At 40.6% G+C, this 23,230-nt stretch overlaps 2 protein-coding genes and 1 long non-coding RNA gene across 3 annotated transcripts in view; 1 reads left to right on the forward strand and 2 right to left on the reverse strand.

The window, feature by feature from the left end:
- The window catches only part of LOC146662014 (uncharacterized), a 122,984-nt gene that overhangs the window by 56,612 nt on the left and 43,142 nt on the right, over positions 1 to 23,230 (reverse strand). The window lies entirely within an intron of this gene.
- fen1 (flap structure-specific endonuclease 1) lies at positions 1,633 to 9,166 on the reverse strand. The gene is made up of 12 exons (XM_085418381.1): positions 9,029 to 9,166; positions 8,510 to 8,604; positions 8,255 to 8,357; positions 8,000 to 8,102; positions 6,168 to 6,231; positions 5,708 to 5,817; positions 5,235 to 5,371; positions 4,914 to 4,980; positions 4,533 to 4,664; positions 4,286 to 4,437; positions 2,129 to 2,243; positions 1,633 to 1,897 (listed from the first exon to the last, which is right to left on the reverse strand). Exons 2-12 carry the CDS (start codon positions 8,589 to 8,591, stop codon positions 1,820 to 1,822), a joined length of 1,143 nt encoding a protein of 380 aa, XP_085274507.1. The 5' UTR covers positions 8,592 to 8,604; positions 9,029 to 9,166; the 3' UTR covers positions 1,633 to 1,819.
- Positions 9,278 to 17,504, forward strand: tm9sf1 (transmembrane 9 superfamily member 1). The gene is made up of 9 exons (XM_085418380.1): positions 9,278 to 9,767; positions 10,887 to 11,095; positions 11,753 to 11,884; positions 12,985 to 13,107; positions 13,213 to 13,571; positions 14,448 to 14,602; positions 14,823 to 15,008; positions 15,707 to 15,980; positions 16,449 to 17,504. Exons 2-9 carry the CDS (start codon positions 10,892 to 10,894, stop codon positions 16,840 to 16,842), a joined length of 1,827 nt encoding a protein of 608 aa, XP_085274506.1. The 5' UTR covers positions 9,278 to 9,767; positions 10,887 to 10,891; the 3' UTR covers positions 16,843 to 17,504.

Below are 23,230 nucleotides of genomic sequence, written 5' to 3' on the forward strand. Positions count from 1 at the left end.
ATGTTTGAGGAATGTTTTTTCATTTCCAATAAAACAAAGCTTTACAGCTCTTCTCAGTGCCTCCGAGTCACATAACTGCAGCACAACTAAACATAGCAGTGCAATATTGATATTTGGATCAATCGGCCCATCAGTACAGCAGCTTTCCTGACATTTCTTTAAGTAGTCTTTAGGAATAGTTCTCCAGGCTTCTTCAAGCACATTTGAAGCTCTTCTTTGGATGTTGGCTGCCTTTTGATTTTGTTCTCTGGCCAATTGATCCCACAGTTATGTTGAACTTCAGAGAGGCCAATTGAAGCAATTTGAGTTAAAAAAAAGAAATCATGGAATATATTTCTCCATGACAACATCTTCCACTCCATGCAGGAGACTCTGAAGGCACTGAGCAGCTCCTTCAGGGGCAGGCTGCAGCACCCACGATGTGGGACAGAGCGATGCCACAGGACTTTCCTTCTAACTGCTGTCAGACTCCACAACAAAGACTTTGCAGATGACCACACACACGGACAAACACAATTCCAATACACTATGCCTTTGCTTAGTCTCTCTTATGTGCAATATTACTGAGTGCAATTTTCCTGATGCCATGCAATTTTTGGGTGAAGCTATTACTGCTTGGTCAGAATGTGCAAGTGTGTGTGTGTGTGTGTGTGTGTCTCTACAATGTTCTCGTTTTATTTACACATCCACTCTGTGTATATATACACACACACATACGCTCGCTGTGTACATGTATACAACTTGGCCAAGTCTACATTTAGTCTTACTTTAAGTTTCCATACATACATTTATATTCTTAAAATACAGATGTCCATATTTATATTCCATTTTACATGGTACATTCTTTAGACTGTACATTTGAACATTTTATTTTCCACTGCCTGTGACAAAGTTTTTTGTTTTTTTTTTTAAATTTCATTTAAATTGATTTGATTTTTTGTTTTTTTTCTTAATTTTTGCTGCTCTTAACTTTATACTGTCCACTTTCTGCCATGACCAAGTAAATTTCCTACTTTTGGAACTAATAAAGGTTTAGGGGCAGGGATAGCTCAGTAGGTAAAGTGGTCGCCCCATGATCGGAAGGTCGGCGGTTCGAATCCACTTAACGGCTACCCTGAGGTACCCCTGAGCAAGGTACCGTCCCTACACACTGCTCCCCGGGCGCCTGCTTAGTGGGCTGCCCACTGCTTCACTGAGTGAATGGGTCAAATGCAGAGAAAAACAAGTAATTTCCCCATGGGGATCAATAAAGTATCCATTATTATTATTATTATTATTATTATCTTATGTTATCTATAAACCAAAATGTATTCTAAATATTAGACTCATCAAAGTAGATTTTCACCTAATAGCTTTTTGTATCATGGCCATAGAATAACAGTTTTTTGAAAATCACCTTGTTGAAAAGTTTGAAATTAGTTGTTTGTCATGTTGCCTGATGGTTGGATGCAAGTAGACTGAACGTGAGAGGACAAAAAAAAAAAAAAAAAAACTTTGCAAGACATTAGGGAAGTCTGGAGAACTATTGGCTAGCTCATTGGTAGCAAAATATAAAGATAAGAGGGGAAGTTTCAGACTTTTGCACAGTACTGTTAAAGGGCAACAAATGAGGATCTTTACAAAAAAACCTTTTTTTATTTTTTTATTTCCAACACTTGAAATAAAAATGTCCAACACTCATTAAAATACAGCTAGCTCAGGTTTCGTTAGGTGATCCAACAGAAAGTTACAAAAAAGTAACAGTAGCAGTTTCCTTTTGTCTTAACTCCAAACATCACTCATCACAATAACATCTCATTAATTTATGGATACATTCAGTCTATTTGGCTTTCTTAAATTTGCCTGGTGTGGCTCCAGTTTTCTGCTTTTTCTTTGCTGATCCTTTAATCTCAGGTTCCTGACAAAGAAAAAGAAAGCAGTATAGAAAGTGTCAGGACTAAGAAAAGAAATGAGTCTACACCAGCAGTTTCCTGTTTTTATAACGAGATCTAAATTAAATATGTCAGTCAAACACTTCTGCCTGCTTTTTATAGTTACAAGAGGAATAGAAAGAATTTTAAACACAGAAAACAACCAAACAAAACAAAAAAAAGGAACACACTCAGTACCATAGTTTTCTGACATGTACCTTTCGCTTGGACGACAGAGACCCAGTGACAGTGAAGAAAGAGTCCAAACGTCCCTGCGTGCTGCCCTGTCTGCTCTTCACAATCTTCTTACAGCCGTTACGGATCCTGTCCTCACTGCACACACATACACAAAATAAATAAAAGCTACTTATCCTATGAGCATGTTCGTTCACATATTTAACAGGCAAAAAAAAAAAAAAAAAAGTATAAACCTGCAAGATGAACACACTGTACATCAAATATCTTTTTCTAAAGAAGTGGAGGCGTCAGGCAGGAGGAAAAGAGAAGCACAGAGGAGGTTCATAGATGTACAAACCGGATTCCAAAAAGGTTGGGACACTAAACAAATTGTGAATAAGAACTGAATGCAATGATGTGGAGACGGCAAATGTCAATATTTTATTCAGAATAGGACATAAATAGGACATAAAGAACAAAAGTTTAAACTGAGAAAATTTATCATTTTAAAGGAAAAAAATGTTGATTCAAAATTCCACGGTGTCAACAAATCCCAAAAAAAGTTGGGACAAGTAGCAATAAGAGGCTGGAAAAAGTAAATTTGAGCATAATGAAGAGCTGGAAGACCAATTAACACTAATTAGGTTAATTGGCAACATGATTGGTTATAAAAAGAGCTTCTCAGAGTGGCAGTGTCTCTCAGAAGCCAAGATGGGTAGAGGATCACCAATTCGCACAATGCTGCGCTGAAAGATAGTGGAGCAATATCAGAAAGGTGTTACCCAGCGAAAAATTGCAAAGACTTTGCAGTTATCGTCATCAACTGCATAACATCATCCGAAGATTCAGAGAATCTAGAACAATCTCTGTGCGTAAGGGTCAAGGGCGTAAACCCATACTGGATGCCCGTGATCTCCGGGCCCTTAAACGACACTGCACCACAAACAGCAATGCTACTGTAAAGGAAATCACAGAATGGGCTCAGGAATAGTTCCAGAAACCATTGTCTATGAACACAATCCACCGTGCCATCTGCCGTTGCCAGCTGAAACTCTACAGTGCAAAGAAGAAGCCATTTCTAAGCAAGATCCACAAGCTCAGGCGTTTTCACTGGGCCAGGGATCATTTAAAATGGAGTGTGGCAAAATGGAAGACTGTTCTGTGGTCAGACGAGTCACAATTTGAAGTTCTTTTTGGAAATGTGGGACGCCATGTCATCCGGACCAAAGAGGACAAGGACAACCCAAGTTGTTATCAACGCTCAGTTCAGAAGCCTGCATCTCTGATGGTATGGGGTTGCATGGGTGCGTGTGGCATGGGCAGCTTGCATGTCTGGAAAGGCACCATCAATGCAGAAAAATATATTCAGGTTCTGGAACAACATGCTCCCATCCAGACGTCATCTCTTTCAGGGAAGACCCTGCATTTTTCAACAAGATAATGAGAGGCCACATTCTGCATCAGTCACAACATCATGGCTGCGTAGGAGAAGGATCCGGGTACTGAAATGGCCAGTCTGCAGTCCAGATCTTTCACCTAAAGAGAACATTTGGCGCATCATAAAGAGGAAGGTGCGACAAAGAAGGCCCAAGACGATTTAACAGTTAGAGGCCTGTATTAGACAAGAATGGGAGAGCATTCCTATTTCTAAACTTGAGAAACTGGTGTCCTCGGTCCCCAGACGTCTGTTGAGTGTTGTAAGAAGAAGGGGAGATGCCACACAGTGGTGAGAATGGCCTTGTCCCAACTTTTTTGGGATTTGTTGACACCCTGACATTTTGAATCAGCATATTTTTCCCTTAAAATGATAAATTTTCTCAGTTTAAACTTTTGTTCCGTGGTTTATGTTCTATTCTGAATAAAATATTGACAGTTGCCATCTCCACATCATTGCATTTAGTTTTTATTCACAATTTGTTTGGTGTCCCAACTTTTTTGGAATCCGGTTTGTAGTAAAGGAGGACATGCAGAAGGTTTGTGTGACAGGAGGACGATAGGATTGGATGGAGGCAGATGATCAACCATTGAACGCAAAAGATGCCAGAAACACTTCATGTACAGAGACAACAGTGCCACCTAGTGGTCAAACATTAAACAAAAAGTGTGTGTAGTCAAAGTCACAGCAACAACAGATCATCTCAGTCAAACTAAGTAAATAGGTAAAGCAGAAGATAAGAATGAGTCAATATTTAGTTCACCTGAACTGTTTCTCTTCGCACATGAATTGGATCAGTCCTCCTTCATCCGGCTCGTTCCACTTCAGCTCCACTGTAGAACAATCCACCACTTCTGGCTTCAAAAACAAACCCCTGGCTTCTTTGTACAGCCAGTCTTCTGGAGCAGGGTGCTTCTGCATAAAGACAAGCATTGCGCACAAACACAGAATCAGAACCAGCACCTCGCTCAGCTGACCCGCACTACAGACTACAGCAACCTTTAACTTACATTGGAATCAATGTTCTCTAGAATCTCTTCGATGCTGCCGTGCTGTTTGATGAGGTCGATTGCTCTCTTTGGGCCGATCCCCTTGATAGTTCCGCAGTAGTCACAGCCCAACAGAATACACAGGTCAATGAACTGGGATGGAGCACGGAAAGGAGGAAATGTCAAGAAAGACTGAGATTAATGTTGTGTTTAAAGCTCCACAGCACAAACATCTGATAGCCAGGAGAGTACCACCACATATCTTTGAACAAACAGCACAGGATGCTGACACGCACCAGGTGATAGTTGTGTCATCATGAGAGAAGCACGGGAAGTGCTTCAGATTTAAAGAGAAACTTATTTATATAAACCTTTGTAAAAGTCAGGAAAAAAAAAATGTACCTGTTCATTGGTCAGGCCGATGTCCTGCAGGATGCGATTGAAGTGGAACTCTTGAATAGGAAGTTTCCTGAAACAATAATGAACAGCTTATAGTTAATGACTACTATTTATGCTGCTATAGTGGGTATCAAACTACCAAATCCTAAAACCTCGAAACTTGGTTCAAATTTATGAATTTTAAGCGTGAACTTATTCATTTAAACCATCTCATATACACATATATTCATATGGTAAACATAAATCTGATGTAGAATTAAGGCAACAGCTTTAAGTCATTTCCACTCTGCTAATATCTCTGTCAAAGGCGATGCCGGTTCATACTTTGCTTCGCTGGCTGTGAGATGTCTGAGAAGGATGTTTGTCCCAAAGGTCAGCCCGTCCATATCCTCTGTTGCCGTGGCAAACACCTTCCCTCCTTTAACCAGAGCAGCACAGCTGGCCTCAGCTTCACATGGAGCCTTTAAGGAAATGAAAAATAAATAAATAAAATTACATCTAACAGAATGATACACACAATCTGTCTTAATGCAACTACCTCAAACTGCACTGCAGAATCCCAATTCATGTATATTTTTAAGCTTTAGGCATAATTTCATTACATTTCTGTCTTTCTCTGTGATTGACCCCAGCTGGACTGTGTAACTGTAACTTAGTAAGGGTAAGAGGATAAGAAGCCTATTATATTGTAAAAACACTAAAACACAAATCATTCATGGGAGTGATGTCTCCAAACTGTGTAAGAAGTGTGGAAATATTCTCGATGCCACAAAAATGTGTAGAAATAGAAATCTCACCTCAATGTAAGGCACTCCCATCAGGGTCAGGAGCTTCTTACACTCATCATTATGCTGCTTGGTGACTTTAACCAGACGCTTAGTGAACTTGTCAATGTTCTCTTGCTCCCCTGGTTTGAGAGAGAATAAAATCCAATTACCGTATTTTCCGGACTACAAAGCGCACCTGAATATTAGCCGCACGAGCTAAAATCGGGGGAAAATCCTGTTTTGTACATACATTAGTAGCACCTGACTAAAAGCCGCAGGGTTCAAAGCTTGTGCAAAAAGTAGCGGCTTATAGTCCGACAATTACGGTAGACTTTCATGCCTAAAAGAAAACATGTTCACAGACTTTCCCACAATACTTGTGATATAGTCTGAGTTCAAGTTTGGTTTAAAAACTAGCAACTTCCAACAAACCATGCTGACTTTAAACTCTTTGACCAACAACCGCCCCCCCCCCCCCAAAAGTCTTTACCAATTTCTTGGGCCTGGGCAAGCATCTTCTCAGCTTCGGCTCTCCTCTCCCCTCTTTTCTCAAGCTAGAAGATGAAGACACGATCAGAATGAGAGAGAGCTGTCAGTATGAAACAGAGCATGTAAGGAGTTGCTGACATACAGTGGGGCAAAAAAGTATTTAGTCAGCCACCGATTGTGCAAGTTCCCCCACTTAAAATGATGACAGAGGTCAGTAATTTGCACCAGAGGTACACTTCAACTGTGAGAGACAGAATGTGAAAAAAAAAAATCCATGAATCCACATGGTAGGATTTGTAAAGAATTTATTCGTAAATCAGGGTGGAAAATAAGTATTTGGTCACCTCAAACATGGGAAATCTCTGGCTCTCACAGACCTGTAACATCTTCTGTAAGAAGCTTTTCTGTCCCCCACTCGTTACCTGTATGAATGGCACCTGTTTGAACTCATCATCTGTATAAAAGACACCTGTCCACAGCCTCAAACAGTCAGACTCCAAACTCCGCCACGGCTAAGACCAAAGAGCTTTCGAAGGACACCAAGAAAAGTATTGTAGACCTGCACCAGACTGGGATGGGTGAATCTACAATAGGCAAGCAGCTTGGTGTGAAAAAAATCAACTGTGGGAGCAATCATCAGAAAATGGAAGACATACAAGACCACTGATAATCTCCCACGATCTGGGGCTCCACGAAAGATCTCATCCCGTGGGGTCAAAATGATCATGAGAACGGTGAGCAAAGATCCCAGAACCACACGGGGGGACCTGGTGAATGACCTGCAGAGAGCTGGGACCAAAGTAACAAAGGTCACCATCAGTAACACACTACAACGGCAGGGAATCAAATCCCGCAGTGCCAGACGTGTTCCGCTGCTGAAGCCAGTGCATGTCCAGGCCCGTCTGAAGTTTGCCAGAGAGCACATGGATGATACAGCAGAGGATTGGGAGAATGTCATGTGGTCAGATGAAACCAAAGTAGAACTTTTTGGTATAAACTCAACTCGTCGTGTTTGGAGGACGAAGAATACTGAGTTGCATCCCAAGAACACCATACCTACTGTGAAGCATGGGGGTGGAAACATCATGCTATGGGGCTGTTTTTCTGCCAAGGGGACAGGACGACTGATCCGTGTTAAGGACAGAATGAATGGGGCCATGTATCGTGAGATTTTGAGCCAAAACCTCCTTCCATCAGTGAGAACTTTGAAGATGAAACGAGGCTGGGTCTTCCAACATAACAATGATCCAAAACACACCGCCCGGGCAACAAAGGAGTGGCTCCGTAAGAAGCATTTGAAAGTCCTGGAGTGGCCTAGCCAGTCTCCAGACCTCAACCCCATAGAAAATCTGTGGCGGGAGTTGAAAGTCCGTGTTGCTCGGCGACAGCCCCAAAACATCACTGCTCTCGAGAAGATCTGCATGGAGGAATGGGCCAAAATACCAGCTACTGTGTGTGCAAACCTGGTAAAGACCTATAGTAAACGTTTGACCTCTGTTATTGCCAACAAAGGTTATGTTACAAAGTATTGACTTGTATTTTTGTTATTGACCAAATACTTATTTTCCACCCTGATTTACGAATAAATTCTTTACAAATCCTACCATGTGGATTCATGGATTTTTTTTTTCCCATTCTGTCTCTCACAGTTGAAGTGTACCTCTGGTGCAAATTACTGACCTCTGTCATCATTTTAAGTGGGGGAACTTGCACAATCGGTGGCTGACTAAATACTTTTTTGCCCCACTGTAAATGAGTGACAGAAATCCACTGCACTGAAAACAAATGTTTCCATTTGCAGATGGGTGAGGACCAGAGGAAATCCTTACTCACCTCTGCTGACTTGAGCTGTGGGGGCTTGCCGTCAAACACATACACAGGTTTGATTCCATGTTCCAACATGCGGATGGTGCGGTAGAACATTCCCATTAGGTGGCTTGAAGAAAGGAGTAAAGGCAAAAATCATTCTTGTGTACTCAGACCTGAGCTACAAATCACTAAGTTTCAACAGAGGAACTACTGCATCTGCAAATGATCTACAATTAGGTCTTCTTATTCAATTTTAAATGTTTATTGTTGCAGCAGTACCTTGTTGTCTCTCCATCTTCATTCTGTAGAACGTTACCATCCTGTCGCACAGCAATCAGAAACTGGTAGATGCACATAGAGGCATCAATAGCAATTTTCCTGCCTACAGAAGGTGAAAAGAGGTGCTTGTTCAACAATGACATAAAGAGTTAGCATTCCATCATGCATCATACAGACTGTATGTTGCAACAAACTGAGGGTAGATCGACACTCATGCATCACTTATGTATAAGGAGTGTATTCTGGAACAGTTACCAAAGAAGTTCTTTATGTCTTGCTCTTTAATGGCACCAGGGGCCTGGTCAGCAATTAGCTTGGCAAGTCCGTGTATTCCCATTGTGTCAGAATATCTGAGAACAAGAGAGAGAGTGAAGCTCTTGGATTAACATGCTGTGTCATTTCCATCCCAACTGCATTTCACAAAGGCCCCATCACTGGTGCAGGTCTGCAGAAGCTTGAGAAAACAATGAGGTCACAGTACAAGTTATTTACAAATACGAACCTTTTTTTTTTTTAACGGAGGCTTCGTATCAATTAAAAGACGAGCTCCACGTCATTTGTTATCTCTCAGCAATGTGTGTGCCAGGTTTGTGAATTTACAATGATCTTTAAATCGACGGGTTCATGTAAGCAAACTGGAGAGCAGAAATGTGTCCTGGCTTTGATCTACTAGTGTGTACCAGCTGACCTCAATGAAAATGCCACAGGATGTAGCCATCTATTATCAAAGCTAGCTTTCAGGTTATATAATGTTAACATTTACAACGGACTCACCAATTTAGTAAAACGCCTCAGCTCGTGCAGCTACTCCACGTCCTAGAGCGCGAGGAATTGTGACTGTTTCGCGGGAAATCAAATAGCAGGCATTTTCTATCGATCTATCGAGCGCCGCACTTCCAGGTACTCCTAAAACCCGTGCATCGATAGTGCAGGGTTTATTAATCAGGCCTGAGTTCCGACACGGAAGACCCGCGAAGGCACTGATTGGTTATTTACCGTTGAAGGAAATCCGGTTTATTGGAAAAAGGGGGAAAATAACACCGTCGAAAGCTGCGAACTCCAACCTTTTAGTTCATAATTTCCCGAGGCGTTAAAGACCGTAAATACTCCACGTTTATTTTACATTGCTTGTGAGTGAAATTTGTCACCGGCTGGGATTAACCGGTAACATTTCAGGTGTATTCTTGTTTCCCCGCCCAATCCGGAAAACTCAGCCGAGTCGTCGTTATTTTTATTTTGTAAGGTGACGTGGAGTCGGAGCTCTTCTTCTTCTTCCACACTGGCCCATGTGCGAATAAAAGTACTCAGTGTACCCGGATATGAAGGTAGTGATATTACGTTTACACAAAGTATCAAGAATTTCCAAGATGCTCGGCTGTAAGGCTGAATCTTCACACTGAGCTCCAGTGTAGCGGAGAAGAGAGCAGCCTACTGGGGCCTGAAGTCCAAGGAAGCCGGCGGACAGACAGATTTTGTTGGATCTGGAGCATCGGGACTGACGACGGAGAGAACGGTAGATCGACTGTGTTGATTTCGTTGTTGTAGTCTTTTTTTTAGCGAGCATGTGCTTATTTGGAGTAAAACAGTGTTGATGTGGATGAATCGCTTGCTTTACTTAATTTAAGGAGGCCCCCTTTGATTATAAGCATACTGCTGTTCACAGAAACAGGACAGAGCTTGTAGTGTTGCGACCTTGCTCTTACTGCTTATTACAGTTCTTGTATATACTATTACTTATCTCGCTGTGTGAGGCATTTCTGCCTGTTTCTGCCTGTTTACTGCTATTATTCATTCAACTGATTTAACTCTTTTGGCTTGAGTCTTTCTAAATACTTTATGGGCTTCTTATGTAGTCCTGTAATTAGTAAAAAGTTCAGATGTGCATAGAGCTGTGACGCTACTCTTTAGTTCGTCACAGGGGACGATCAAAGTTGCAATGCCTTATGTCAAAGGCATTGCAACTTTACCACTCAGACCAAATTTGCATTGCTGTGAAATTCAACACTAATGCCACATCAGCAATAACTTTAGGTCGCCCTTCTGAAGTTCTCCTTCTATCATTTGCAAAAAAAATGTGAGGATTGTGGTTTTTCAGGAAATGTGGTTGATAGGGAACACATTTGTGTGCTTTGTAGAGTATGCAAATGAAAGGGGAGGTGTGGCATTGTATATAATGCGTCACCATTCCAACACAAACTTAATACATGTTCATATGAAAGTTAAGCATAACATGAACACTGTTTGTCTAATATACTTTGAAATTGAAAGCAACTCTGAAACTCTGCACCTGGATGAAAACTTAAGCTCTGAGCAATGTTACTTATTTTTTGCTCTTGTAAACTCCAACATACAGAAATTGACGGTGCTTATTTGATTCCAAACCCTCTTTTGGGCTGATGAAACTGATGAAATGCATTGCAATTCACTGTGGTTACACAGCATCTGTATTTGAGCCAGTTTCATCATTTTCTGCTGTGTTTGTTGAAGCATCGCAGGAATGACGTTGCATAAAATTGTGCAGTTCTACCTCTCTGCGTTAAGATAATTACGTGCCACATTTGAAGTGCACAAAAGTGAGAGACAGGCTAGCTTAAAATGAACCTGAACTGATAAGCTGTCGTGTTTTCAACAGGGGCCATGTGTCGTGGAACAGGACGCACGTCAGGTGGCTGTCAGAGGATGATGCTGCACTCTGTCTTGATCCTGTTCTTGTTCTTAGGCTGGGCCCTTGGTTACAAGATTGGAGACAATGTGACTCTTTATGTCAACAAAGTGGGCCCTTATCATAACCCCCAGGAGACATATCACTATTACACATTGCCTGTTTGCAGGCCGGAGAAGGTCAGTGTTAGTTCTGTGTCACTGCGTGGTGTTGGTCTGTTGTAACAAAACAGAGGAACTGGAGACATGTCGATGAGTAATGATAATATCTAAATCTCAGGGCTTACATCTCCAGTTCCTGTGAACATATTTTTATCTCAGAGTCCAAAGAAAAGACTTTACTATGTTATATTTTATCCTTTATCTGTTTGTTTCTACGTCAGGATGTGATATTGAGGTGAAGTGTTACTCCCAACCAAAAAATCTGAAAACACGTATTAATTCATGTTGAGTAAAGAAGTGTCTTTTTATAGAAAGATCATGGCATTTTCTTGTAAAAATGTGATAAAAAATGACATCTTGAAACATAAGAGTAATAATAATAATAATTTTGTGTAACTGATTTGCTGTTAGGAATTCACACATTCCACCAAAACACAAGCTTTTCCTTTAAGTTGATAGTTTATTTAATGGCTCACAGGTTTAAGGGAAAAGTCATTATTGGAAGTTTGATTGTGTTGGTAGCAGTTTAGCCTGCATTTTCAAAGGCCGGAGTAACATTGTATTGATTTTTATTTAGCTGGCAGTTTTAAAATAACTGCTCTCAGAGTTATGATCAACTAATCTGGCACTTTTTTAAACATCCTGTATATTAAATGCTAATACTTCTTTCATCAGGTACATCATAAATCTCTGAGCCTGGGAGAAGTGCTGGATGGTGACAGAATGGCTGAGTCTTTATATAACATCCGCTTCAAAAAGAATGTGGAGAAAACAATTCTCTGCCAGCTCACTCTTTCAGAAAAACAGGTATTTACACGAGTAAATTTGTAATAGTTAACATGCTTAACATCAGAAAACTGGTTGGTTATAAACTGCAAACACTGAAAGCTTTGACCAGCATCGCTTACAAATGAAACAAAATTGCTATTCTACTCCTCAACTGGAGTTTCCCATACAGAAAACTGAAAAAGGTGACCTCTAGCGGCAACATGGGGTATTAACCCAAAAATGGCTCCTACAACCAAGGTATGCAAAAGAGCATCTCTGGACATATAAAATGACAGTAGAGTGGATGGGCTACAGCACCTGTCAGGACAGCAGAGGCTACAGTTCACACAGGCTCACCAAAGACTGGAGAAATGTTTCCTGGTCTGATGAGTCAGAACTGGCTGACCACCTCCGTATACCATCTTCTGCTTCAAGGAGGTTAACAAACCATGTCACAAAGCTTAAATAAACATCGCATTGACTGTGCTCAAAATCTCTGAGGAATGTTTCCTGGACCTTGTTTAATGGAAATCAAGGCCATTCTCAAAGTGGCCAGAAATTATGTGCAAACGGATTTCCTTTTTAGATCTGCTGTTCTGTAGCAGTTATTTTTTCTTTTCCTGGATAAGATAATAAAACTAAAACTTTTGGGGTTTTTTGCATTTTATGGAAGTCTTTCATCCTGTGTTACCTTGGATACATGTATCCGTATCAGGATCGAATCCCTCTTGATATTTGCTGTTACACCTGTACTTTGTTGTATGCTGAACCTTGGAGTCTGTAAAATAGCAGTTTCACATAATAAACATCTGTACAACTTTAGCACAGCTGTTTCATTATGTGAGGCCACAACCTTGTTCTAATAAAAAAAAAAAGAGGGACAATACATATTAATGAATATTTTAACAAATGTAAATGTGCCAGATTATAGCCCTTGGCTAATTTTCATCTGTAGACTCTCTGCCAGGTTGATGTTACATACAAGTTAATAGCAACATACAGAGACACTATTTCTAGACCATGTATATCGACAAGGACAAAAAACAGTGATCCCATCATATTAGAACAAATAATGACAACAACTACTGCTTAAAATATGTCATCTGTTAACTGTTGGTGCTTGTTTTTTTCCTTGGTAGGTGGACGAGCTTCGTGAGGCCATTGAGGAGCTGTACTACTTTGAATTTGTCCTGGACGATATTCCAATTTGGGGTTTTGTAGGATACATAGAGGAGAGTGGTTTCCTGCCTCACAGCCACAAGGTAGAAACTATAGAAATGTTTTATTGAAATGCTAAGCTTTTGGTAAACCAAACTAAGCTTCATTCCTCTTACTTCTAAACTCCTGCCTCTTTTCTGTTCTATTAGGTGGGTTTGTGGACTCACCTGGATTTCAACATTGAGTACAACGGCGACTATGTGATCTTTGCCAATGTCTCAGTAAAAGACGTTAAGCCTGTTCCATTAGAGGAGGGGGCAGGTGCAGCAGTGGGGGGTGTCGGAGTAGGAGGAGGCAGCCTGACGGTGACCCATACCTACAGCGTGCACTGGTTTGAATCATCTCTGCCCTATTCCCGGAGAGCCGAGCGTCTCAGAGACTACTCGTTCTTTCCCAAAACACTGGAGATCCACTGGCTGTCCATCATTAACTCACTGGTGCTGGTGGTGCTGCTTCTTGGCTTCGTCATCATCATTCTCATGAGAGTCCTTAAGAATGACTTTGCTAGGTGAGTAAGTGACGCAAAGACAGTGAATAATGCATTGCTTGAATATAAAAGACAAAACAAAATGTCAGGTCTCTTTGTGCCTTTAATGTGGTTTAATAATGGGTTGGCTGAGCACAGAAGGTTGGAGGTGCAATTCCCAGCTGCTTCAGTCTGCCTGCCAAAGAACCCTTGGGCACAATACTGTAGGAGGCCAAAGTGGACCAAGAAAGTCTCTCCCACAGCATCACACCACCACTACCAGCCTGATTTGTTGATATAAGGCATGCTTTCACGTTGTTAACACCAAAATCAAAAGGCCAGACAGTTTTTCTAGTCTTCTCATATCTGACTTTGGTAAGCTGATTGAGATTGTAGCCCCAGTTTCCTGTTCTTGGCTGACAGGAGTAGCACAAGTGAGTTCTGCTGCTTTACGCCCATCTGCTTCAAGGTTGGACATGTTTTTTATTCAGATGCTCTTCTACGTTGGTTGTGACGAGTGGTTATTTGAGATACTGTTGCCTTCCTGCCAGCTCAAAGCAAAGCAATGAGCAGCTTACTGGATATTCTCTTTTTCAGACCATTTTCTGTAAAACCAGGAGATGTGTGTGCAGGAAAATCTGAGATTTTCCTTTCCTTTATTTTATATCCTTTTATCTGTTGAACACTTTAAGGGCTTTTGTTGTTTTTTCTGTCTCCAAGCTCTCATTTTACTATGTTTAAATAAAAGCTTTAATTTGAAGTTTAGTCCTTAATGTAGTTTCTTTTTGGCCTAAATGTGCAAAATTGTATGCAATTCCTGGACCTGTATTACCTGCAAGACCTGTAAATATAGCAGAGACTTTTCTTGCTCTCATTTTGGTTCTCCCAGTCATAAAAATACTTTGCTTTCACCTTCAGGTACAATGTGGAAGAGGAGGGTGGCTGCGATGATCTGGACCAAGGAGACAATGGTTGGAAAATCATCCATACTGATGTATTTAGGTTTCCTCCTTTCAAAAGCTTGCTGTGTGCTGTGCTGGGAGTTGGGGCTCAGTTCCTTACCCTTGCCACAGGTGAGTATTGACTCTCAAATTCACAAACACAATGAAACACTGGCCTGTTAAATCCCAGTGAGGTGTCTTGTTTTTTTATTCCCTTTGAAATGGAGCATTCTGGTTTTCTGAGCACCTCTATCCCATAACAACAGTCTTTGTCCCAAGCATTAGAGCAAAAGGGAAAACCTGAAACTTGTATATACATAAAGGCCCTAATTTTGTCCTTTGTTTGCTTTAGCGATAATCCTCATGGCATTGCTGGGAATGTTCAATGTGCACCGCCATGGCGCCATCAATTCAGCATCCATCGTCCTGTATGCTCTGACCAGCTGTGTGTCAGGCTACGTCTCGTGCAGTTTCTACACACAGATCAACGGCCAGCGCTGGGTGTGGAACATCATCCTCACATCATCTCTCTTTTCCGGTAAGTGAAAATGGAAGCGACCCGGCATTTAAAAGCACATGTTCACATGTCAGTTTCTCATCAAAGGCTGTGCGGTTGGTGTGCGTGTTTTTCGGCCTCCTAGCAACACTTTTGAAATGCGAAACAGTTATCTGCCGCACTCAAACCTCGTGTTGACCATTTACAAAGGAGCTGGCAGGTTAAAGATTAAAGACTTAATGTCTGATTTAGTTAGATAATGAGATATTTCCATTCTCATATCTGCACTTGGATGTGGTCAGTTTTCATGTGCTTTTTTTAAAACTTTTTCAAAATTGTTTTGAACAATCAATATAATTGATTTTGATAGTATTTTGCGGGATGACTTGATGGTGAAGGTATACACCATGTGGGCACAGATGGTCTCTCCAGCTGATCTCTGGTTTGTTTCCCAGTTGGGCTTTGTGCTGAATGCCATTAACCTACTCTTTGTCACAGTTTTTCATAACTATGTTATTAAATATAAGCTTAAAAACCCTCAAAGTAAATGAAAGGAACTTAGTTGTAATATTTGAATGTACAATCCACCTAGTAAATTATTTACTCATGAATCTGTGTTCACTTTGCAGTATTTTGTTCACGTTCCTTATGACATAATGCTATCTAGCAACCCTCAAAGGAAACATTACATGGATTATTAGATGCTTCTCTTTTATTAACTTGATTATTCATCCCTCCAGCTCCACTGTTCTTCACGTGGAGTGTAGTGAACTCTGTCCACTGGTGGAGCGGCTCTACTCAGGCTCTGCCGGCCACCACCGTGCTCCTGCTGCTGGGCGCTTGGTTGCTGGTGGGCTTCCCGCTAACAATCATTGGTGGCATTGTGGGAAAGAACCGAGCTGGCAGCTTCCAGGCACCGTGCCGCACCCGTAATATCCCCAGACAGATCCCGACTCAGCCCTGGTACAAACATACGATTGTGCACATGGCCATCGGTGGCTTCCTTCCCTTCAGGTGAGCTGACCTCAGGTGTTTAGTCAAGGGGAGATTTGTAGAAGTGTACTCATAGATCAGAGATTAGAAAAGGTGACAATAAAACACTTTATGGTTTTAATCACAAGTAATTAACATTAGACTTGTGAACTATTAAAGGGAAACCCATCATCCAGAGCCCTAGGAAGATAATAGGCAGTTATTGCAAAAGTGAATTTTTTTTTTTTTGTCATCTCATTTGCATTCACATGTTTTATAGATCACTGCTCACTATTCACTAATGTTTCCTGTAATTAAAACTAAACAGGAAAATATCCAGGAACTGCTGCACTTCATTCCTTTTTCTTTCTTTTTTTTTAATGCACCATTTACATAAGTATACATCGAAGCTGAATTTAGATTGATTGACTTCTGTAAAATAAACTATTAGAATTACTCCCTCTCATTTTTGGATTTTTAACTCTGTTTTCCATCCAATCTTTCCCTAAGTGCCATCTCAGTGGAGCTGTACTACATCTTTGCCACTGTTTGGGGAAGAGAGCACTACACGCTGTACGGTATCCTGCTGTGTGTCTTCGCCATTCTCCTGTCTGTGGGCGCCTGCATCTCTGTGGCACTGACCTACTTCCTGCTGTCTGGCGAAGACTACCAATGGTGGTGGAGGAGTGTGCTGAGCACGGGATCCACCGGCATCTTCATCTTTGTCTACTCTGTTTTCTACTATAGGAACCGGTCCTCTATGAGCGGCCTGGTGCAAAGCACTGAGTTCTTTGGGTACTCCCTGCTCACAGCGATGGTCTTCTCCCTGATGCTGGGCAGCGTGTCCTTCTGGTCCTCATTGGCATTTATTCGTTACATCTATCGTAGCCTCAAGATGGACTAGAAATTCAATTTGAAACACGCAACTTAAAACAGACATTTCCACTTAGCACACAAAGACAATCTTCATTCTCCTCTTTTGCTTTTTCACTCATACACACCTGTTGCATTAAAGTGAGGAGAAACAGGGGCCTTTTCCTTGATTTAAAAGGGGTTAATAGTTAAACTTGGACAGCGTGCTGGATTGGTGAAAGCTCAGATGAGTATGGGGCTGGAATCGCATAGATTTATGATAAAAGGGGATATTTCAACACAAAGGGATGATTGCTTCCCATCAGGGATAAATGGGTAAATTGTTGGATTTGCTACGTGAGTGAATGGATTTTTTCAGACTGTGCAGCATCTGATTCCCGCTTCATGGTCCATCACAGTTATGCTGGAGCTATATGTCCTAAATTTCCCACAATATACTTTACCTACTGAGACCAGCAGAATGGTACTGTAGTTTTGGCTTATTGTGCAAGAGCTATTAATAAACGCATTGTTTTGCACTGGCCTGTTTGAGCTCCACATGGCCTTGCAGCGGATAAAAAGAATGATGCCTTTTAGATTGAAGTTGGTGGGGAATGGGGCAATATTGTAACTGTATTCTGTGGTCTCCATTGACTGTGATTTTGGTTCTGATGTAAATATAGTCTTTACAGTAAAACTCTTTTTAATACAATACTGCCAGTGTTCTGGGTTTTTCCCTCTTCAGTCTTGTTTTGTCACAACTGTTGAGTAGAACTTTCTTCATACTCACACCAGATCCTAAAGAAATGCTATATAACCTCAAAATCTATAGTGCTATGCAAAAGTCTCATGCAATCTAATTTCTTTTTAGAAAAATGTGAAATGGTTGCAGCAATGTTTTGAAAAGTGCAAACGTACATGGAACTGAGCCATCTTCTAATTTCTTTAAGAAGTCTTCAGGAATAGTTCTCCAGGCTTCTCGAACGACATTCAAAGCTCTTTCTTGGATTTTGGTTGCCTTGTGTTCAGTTTTCTGTCAAGATGATGCTACACTCCTTCATGTTGGGGTCTGTACTCTGGAGAGGCCAATCCATAACTCATAATTCCATTTTATCACAACTGTTTCCTCAAGACTTTTTGTACTGTAAGAGGCCTACATTAAAAGAGAAAAACCCAAATAATCAGACAAGCACCTATGAGCAAGTACTTGGTGACTGCGGGAAGAGCAAAACTATTCTTTAAGAGGTCGAAATGTTTGGCAGAACTAGATTCAGAGAGGGGTAACCATCTGCCGTAAGTGGTTTAGCTTAGAGGAGGATGACGGGACAGAAGACACATGGTGAGTGAAGAAGAAACACTCATCACAAGAAGCTAGGTTAATTGCAGGATCAATCCTACCTTAGGATTGAGGCCTGATTATCATTATCACCTGATTTAGCCCTAACTATATGCTTTATCAAAAAGGAACATGTTTAGCCCCATATTAAGAGTGGAGAGAGTGTCTGTCTCTCAAACACAACTGGGAGCTGGTTACAGAGAAGAGGGGTATGCAAGCTGAAGACTGCCTCCCATTCTACTTTTAAATTTCCTAGTAAGTACACAAGTAAGCCAGGAGTCTGAGAGCGAAGTGCTCTAATAGGGTGAGATGGTACTAGTTTAAGATAAGACTGGGCCTGAATAATCAAGGTTTCTGTTTCTAAGCTTTCTAGGGCCAAGTACAAAAACCTAAGATTTATCTGAATTTAGAAGCAGGAAATTACAGGTAATCCAGGTCTTTAAGACTCAAAGGTTAACTAAGGGGAGTGTATCAGCTAGCTTTTTGCTTTGTCTAACTCAAAGCAAAAAGCTAGCTGAAAATAACACTGAAAATAAAGCATTTCTCTGCAGATGATAGCCGTTATACAACCGGGGCGGCTTTACTGTGACTGTGTCGTTTACTAAAATAAGCTAGCATTAATTATAGCCTTACTACAGTTAATGTATTTATATATAATATAAGTTTTAAAACTGAATATATTGCATACTCTTTACCCGCCAAAGACAAACACACAGAACATTGAAACCTCTTTTTTATAGAGTTAGAAGTATATTTTAATGGAGAACATTTGCACTTTTAGTTCAGTAAACATTTATTTTTACAGAAAGTACACACACTGTAGTGTTAATTCTTTTAAGATTAATTTTTTATTCATTGTCAGCACAAAGCAAAAACAAACAGAATGACAAACATTTAAAAATAATTACACACATTTGCAATCACAGATATGGGAAGGACAGAGAGAGAAAAAAGACAAATATTTACCATCTATTAAACCACAGATTTAAAAAAGAAGAGACAGAAGTGAACTCATTTGTGCTCAGGCATCATAAAGACAACCGGCCCCTCTCAGTTGGGACAAATCATCTGGCAAATAAATAAGCAAGGGAGATCAAACATTGAGGAACAAATTCTCATTTCCTGCTAAGATAGCAGCAACTCTGTCATGAGGAATAACTCTAAACAATTCACTGTACCACAAAGTAACAGTAGGTGGTTTATCCTTAACAGAGTTAATAAGAATACATTTACAGCAACAATAGTTTATCACATAGTTTACGTTGTGGATAAGTTGATGTTGTTTCTTTTGAGGCTAAACCAAAAAGAAAATATCCAGGATCCCATTGGATCTGATTCTTAAAAATATTGCTCAATTCTTGAGATATGGAACTCCAAAACCTTTTAATTAGTTTACATTCCCAGAAGTAATGAAAAAAGATAACATTTTCTTTTTGACATTTGATACATAAAGGGGAAACAAGAGGTGCAATCTTATGCAAAACATTAGGAGCTTTATATAGGCGGTGCAAAAGTTTGTATTGGGTTTCTCGCAAGCGGTAGAAGTAGACCTAACTATGCTAATGGATCCTTTCCAATCATCCTTGATGTATTGATTATTAAGATCTCCCTCCTATTTTTGAATGGGATACAAATTAAAACAAGAACCCTGGGATAAGTACCTGCTAAAACGCCTTAAAACCCAAGCAGGATGGTGCAATGAATCCCAAGCCCGACTTATAGCACAAGTCTATATGATCCGCCTGGGTCAGCATGGTCACTAATATGTGTTTGCATGAGAGATTTTAGAACAGAAAATTAAACCAAAAATAGTAGCCTGACAAGCCTTAAACAGAACAGTTTCCTGCTCCTACAAACTGTTTGCATTTTAGGTTGACTGCATTCTTAATATTTGCTACCAGATGTCACCACCTTAAAATTGAATTTTACCAAAGTGGCAGGATATCTGGACCACCTTTTAAAACCCAAAGGAACCTGAAGTGGAGAGAGAAAATAACAGCTAACATCATGGCCTTACAACACAGGACTTTCGAGTTGTCTTAGAGGTTAGCTAACTCTATTAATATTAGCTCATAAGCAACAATGCAAGTACATACTTAGAGTGATTTGCATCCCCAAGCTCCCATCTTTGAAATCAGTTTCTCTGCTGAAACAGCTTAAAACAAAGCAGGATGGTGCTATATGTCCTAAGACTGACCTAGAGCAATGCTCCCAAGTGGGTTTTTTAAGGCAGGAATGTGGAGGGCTAAGCTTCTTTTGCGACCCAATTCATAAAGCAGTCAGCCTCTTCCATAATTTGGCATTATTATTATGTGTGTTTCAGTTAAATTTAACAAGCTTCCCAAATATTTAAGAAATTACAGGATTTCAGCAACAAAAAAAAAAAAAAAAAAACATGCATCAGCATTTGCAGTGCTTTTTTCAGGAAATGCATTCCATAGTTTTTTTTTTTTATTCAAACAGTTTTGATACTGGGTCACAAATCTGTCCAGAGAGAAAATATACGAGGTGGGTTTGGAGTGTGGTGTATTAGTAGACTAGACTAGAGTGCAATCAAATACACCTGCCTTCAATGAACCCAGCCCAATCACAGCAACTGGCTCACAGCAGTTGTGAAACAAACCCACTCACACATAAGTGGCCATTTCCCACAGTAAATGTGGAGGTGAGTTAATATGCAGGTGATACTAGTCTATTATCTTACACAGCTGATTACAAATCTTGCAGCCAACATTTTGATATCACTGGTATAAAGAAACAGAAAATTATGACCCCAAATACTACAAACTGGTCATTATCTGTGAGATTACACTTCTGTCCTTGCTGTCCTTTCTTGACATAGAAATTCTACACATCCAGAGATTAACATCCAGAAAAGTTTAAGATGGAAAGATTTAATAAAGTCCATTTACATGTCTACTTTCTAAGTTCATTTTCTGGGTTGTTTTTTGTTGGAGGGGGGAGGGGGGTTCCCATCAAACCTGAAAAAAAATCTGCTTGATTGAAATGAAGAATGAGGGACCAATTAGAAAACGATGTCTTTCCCCACGCCCTCTGAACGCCTCAAAAGCTACTCCTTAAGTCCAATTTAGCAGACAGAGCTTCCTGCAGCTTGATCACAAGCAGATAAATTGAAGCCAGTTTTCATACACGGCTGCAAAGCTGGTGAACTGGAAGACGCTGATGATGTTCAGCTTTTCCTTTTATCCTGCTTAATGCTACCTGCATCACATCTTTCCAGAGGAGAACCACGTGAGCTCAGGAGACAGGAACCCAAGTACTACAATGCTGCTGCTACTGCCAGAACCAAGGAAGAGCTCCCATCTCACAGCTCTGAGCAGCAAACCATGGACGGCCAGTTTCACTACCAGGACTCAGCCAGTGTATACAAAGGAAAGCCAGGCCAAGCTGTCTGCCAGTGGCTCATCATAGTATGTATGCATGTTCATTTTTTTATTTATACAGCGCCAAATCACAATAACAGTCACTTCACGGTGCTTTATATTATAAGGAAGACTTTTTTTTTTTTTCTTTGGTAATATGAACTAATATTAGCAGAGTTAGCTAAGCTATGACCTGCTACAAAAATACCCTCTGTGTTGTAAGGCCATGTTTCAGTAGTTCTCCCAGAAGTACTTTCCAGACTAGAAAAGGGCGTCTATCCCTGTTTCCAATTATACCACCACTGTTTTGGTTTTGTTTTGTTTTTTTTCCCCCAAATGGCAACACTTGGTGGCAAAGTCTTAAAGCGTGCCACCAGAATAAAACCTTAAAGCTCTGAGGTTTACTTTTGTATTTTCTGATCTAAAATCACTCATGCCAACACACATCAGTAACCATGCTGACCCATGTGGACCATATAGACTTGTGCTTACTTGGCCTGTGTCTTCCTATCCTCACAGACTTGTGGAGTTCTGGCAGCAGCCTTGAAGGTAGTCTCCCCCTGGCATACCTCACTATGTGGGCTGAGAGAGCTCTTGATTAGGAGATGAGGAACAACATCTTTGAGACTGCTGAAGTGTTTCCAGCTCTGTGCGAAGGAAGGAGGACCACAGCAAAAATGCCACTTTGCATGGTGTACAGAGGACTAGCGCTATGGAAAGCCATTGCAAAGGTTTTCCAGTTACAAAGGCACACAGACTCTGTACTGACACACAGTGTGTTGCAAGCGGAGGTCCAGCTGTTATGTTACAGATTTAAAGGTAGATTTGAAGTGCTCAGTGACGCTTGATAAACTGCAAATTTAAAGCTTAAATATGATGTCAGTTTTAATCACATATTGGGTCTACGTTCAGGAGTTGCACTTCAGTTCCATCCTGCAGTACATCGGCCTTCACTTGCTGGAGCTGAAGTGAAGGCCGATGGGATGACGCCCTGATCCAGTTCATGTGTGATGAGAAACAGCTCAAGTGAACTAAGTGAAGCATTGACTTTTTTTCCTGTTCTTTTCCTCATTTTATCTGCCCACTGAGTTTTCATGCCATGAGGACGAAGATGATCTGTTGTTGCTGCGACTTCAACTACACACACTTCTTGTTTAATGTTTGACCACTAGGCTGGACTGTTGAGTATGTACATGAAGTGTTTCTGGAACCTTTTGAATTCAATGGTTAATCATCTGTCACACAAAACCTCTGCATGTCCTCCTTCACTACATCCATGAACCTCCTCTCTGGTTTTCATTCTTTCTGTCCTGGCTGGCAGTCCCACTCTTTTAAAAAAATAAAAAACATAAAATTTGTATAAACCTGCAAGAAGAACACACTGTACATCAAATATTTTTTTATTTTATTTTGCTTGTTAAATGTGAGAATGAGAATGCTAATTGTTCAAGTGTAGCTTTGATTTTGAGTGTGTGTGTGTGTGTGTGTGCGCACGCGTGCAGTGAGGACATTGCTGCAACTTTGACCACACACACTTGTTATATAATGTTGGACCAGTAGGTGTCACTGTTGTCCATGTACATGGAGTGTTTCTGGCGTCTGGAGAAAATCAGAAAGATTAATGAACTTTTTAACACTTTATTAAAAAATATTATTGATTTTCACATAGACACATGAAGCAGTATTTCATTCTACCAAAGTCCTCATTTTTTTAGAAGAAA

Source organism: Rhamphochromis longiceps, linkage group LG9, assembly GCF_057381845.1.
Source record: "Rhamphochromis longiceps isolate RC_006_pf linkage group LG9, R_longiceps_female_GT1.1, whole genome shotgun sequence".
NCBI lineage: Eukaryota > Metazoa > Chordata > Actinopteri > Cichliformes > Cichlidae > Rhamphochromis > Rhamphochromis longiceps.

Excerpts from the sequence above, each read along its gene's own strand:
- fen1 (XM_085418381.1), bottom strand. The coding sequence starts at position 8,591 with ATGGGAATACACGGACTTGCCAAGCTAATTGCTGACCAGGCCCCTGGT. Across the intron at positions 6,232-7,999 it reads CACAGCTCAAGTCAGCAGAG|CTTGAGAAAAGAGGGGAGAG; the intron begins GTGAGTAAGGAT and ends TTCATCTTCTAG. Across the intron at positions 4,665-4,913 it reads TCGGCCTGACCAATGAACAG|TTCATTGACCTGTGTATTCT; the intron begins GTACATTTTTTT and ends GCTCCATCCCAG.
- tm9sf1 (XM_085418380.1), top strand. The coding sequence starts at position 10,892 with ATGTGTCGTGGAACAGGACGCACGTCAGGTGGCTGTCAGAGGATGATG. Across the intron at positions 11,096-11,752 it reads CTGTTTGCAGGCCGGAGAAG|GTACATCATAAATCTCTGAG; the intron begins GTCAGTGTTAGT and ends TTCTTTCATCAG. Across the intron at positions 15,981-16,448 it reads GGTGGCTTCCTTCCCTTCAG|TGCCATCTCAGTGGAGCTGT; the intron begins GTGAGCTGACCT and ends TCTTTCCCTAAG.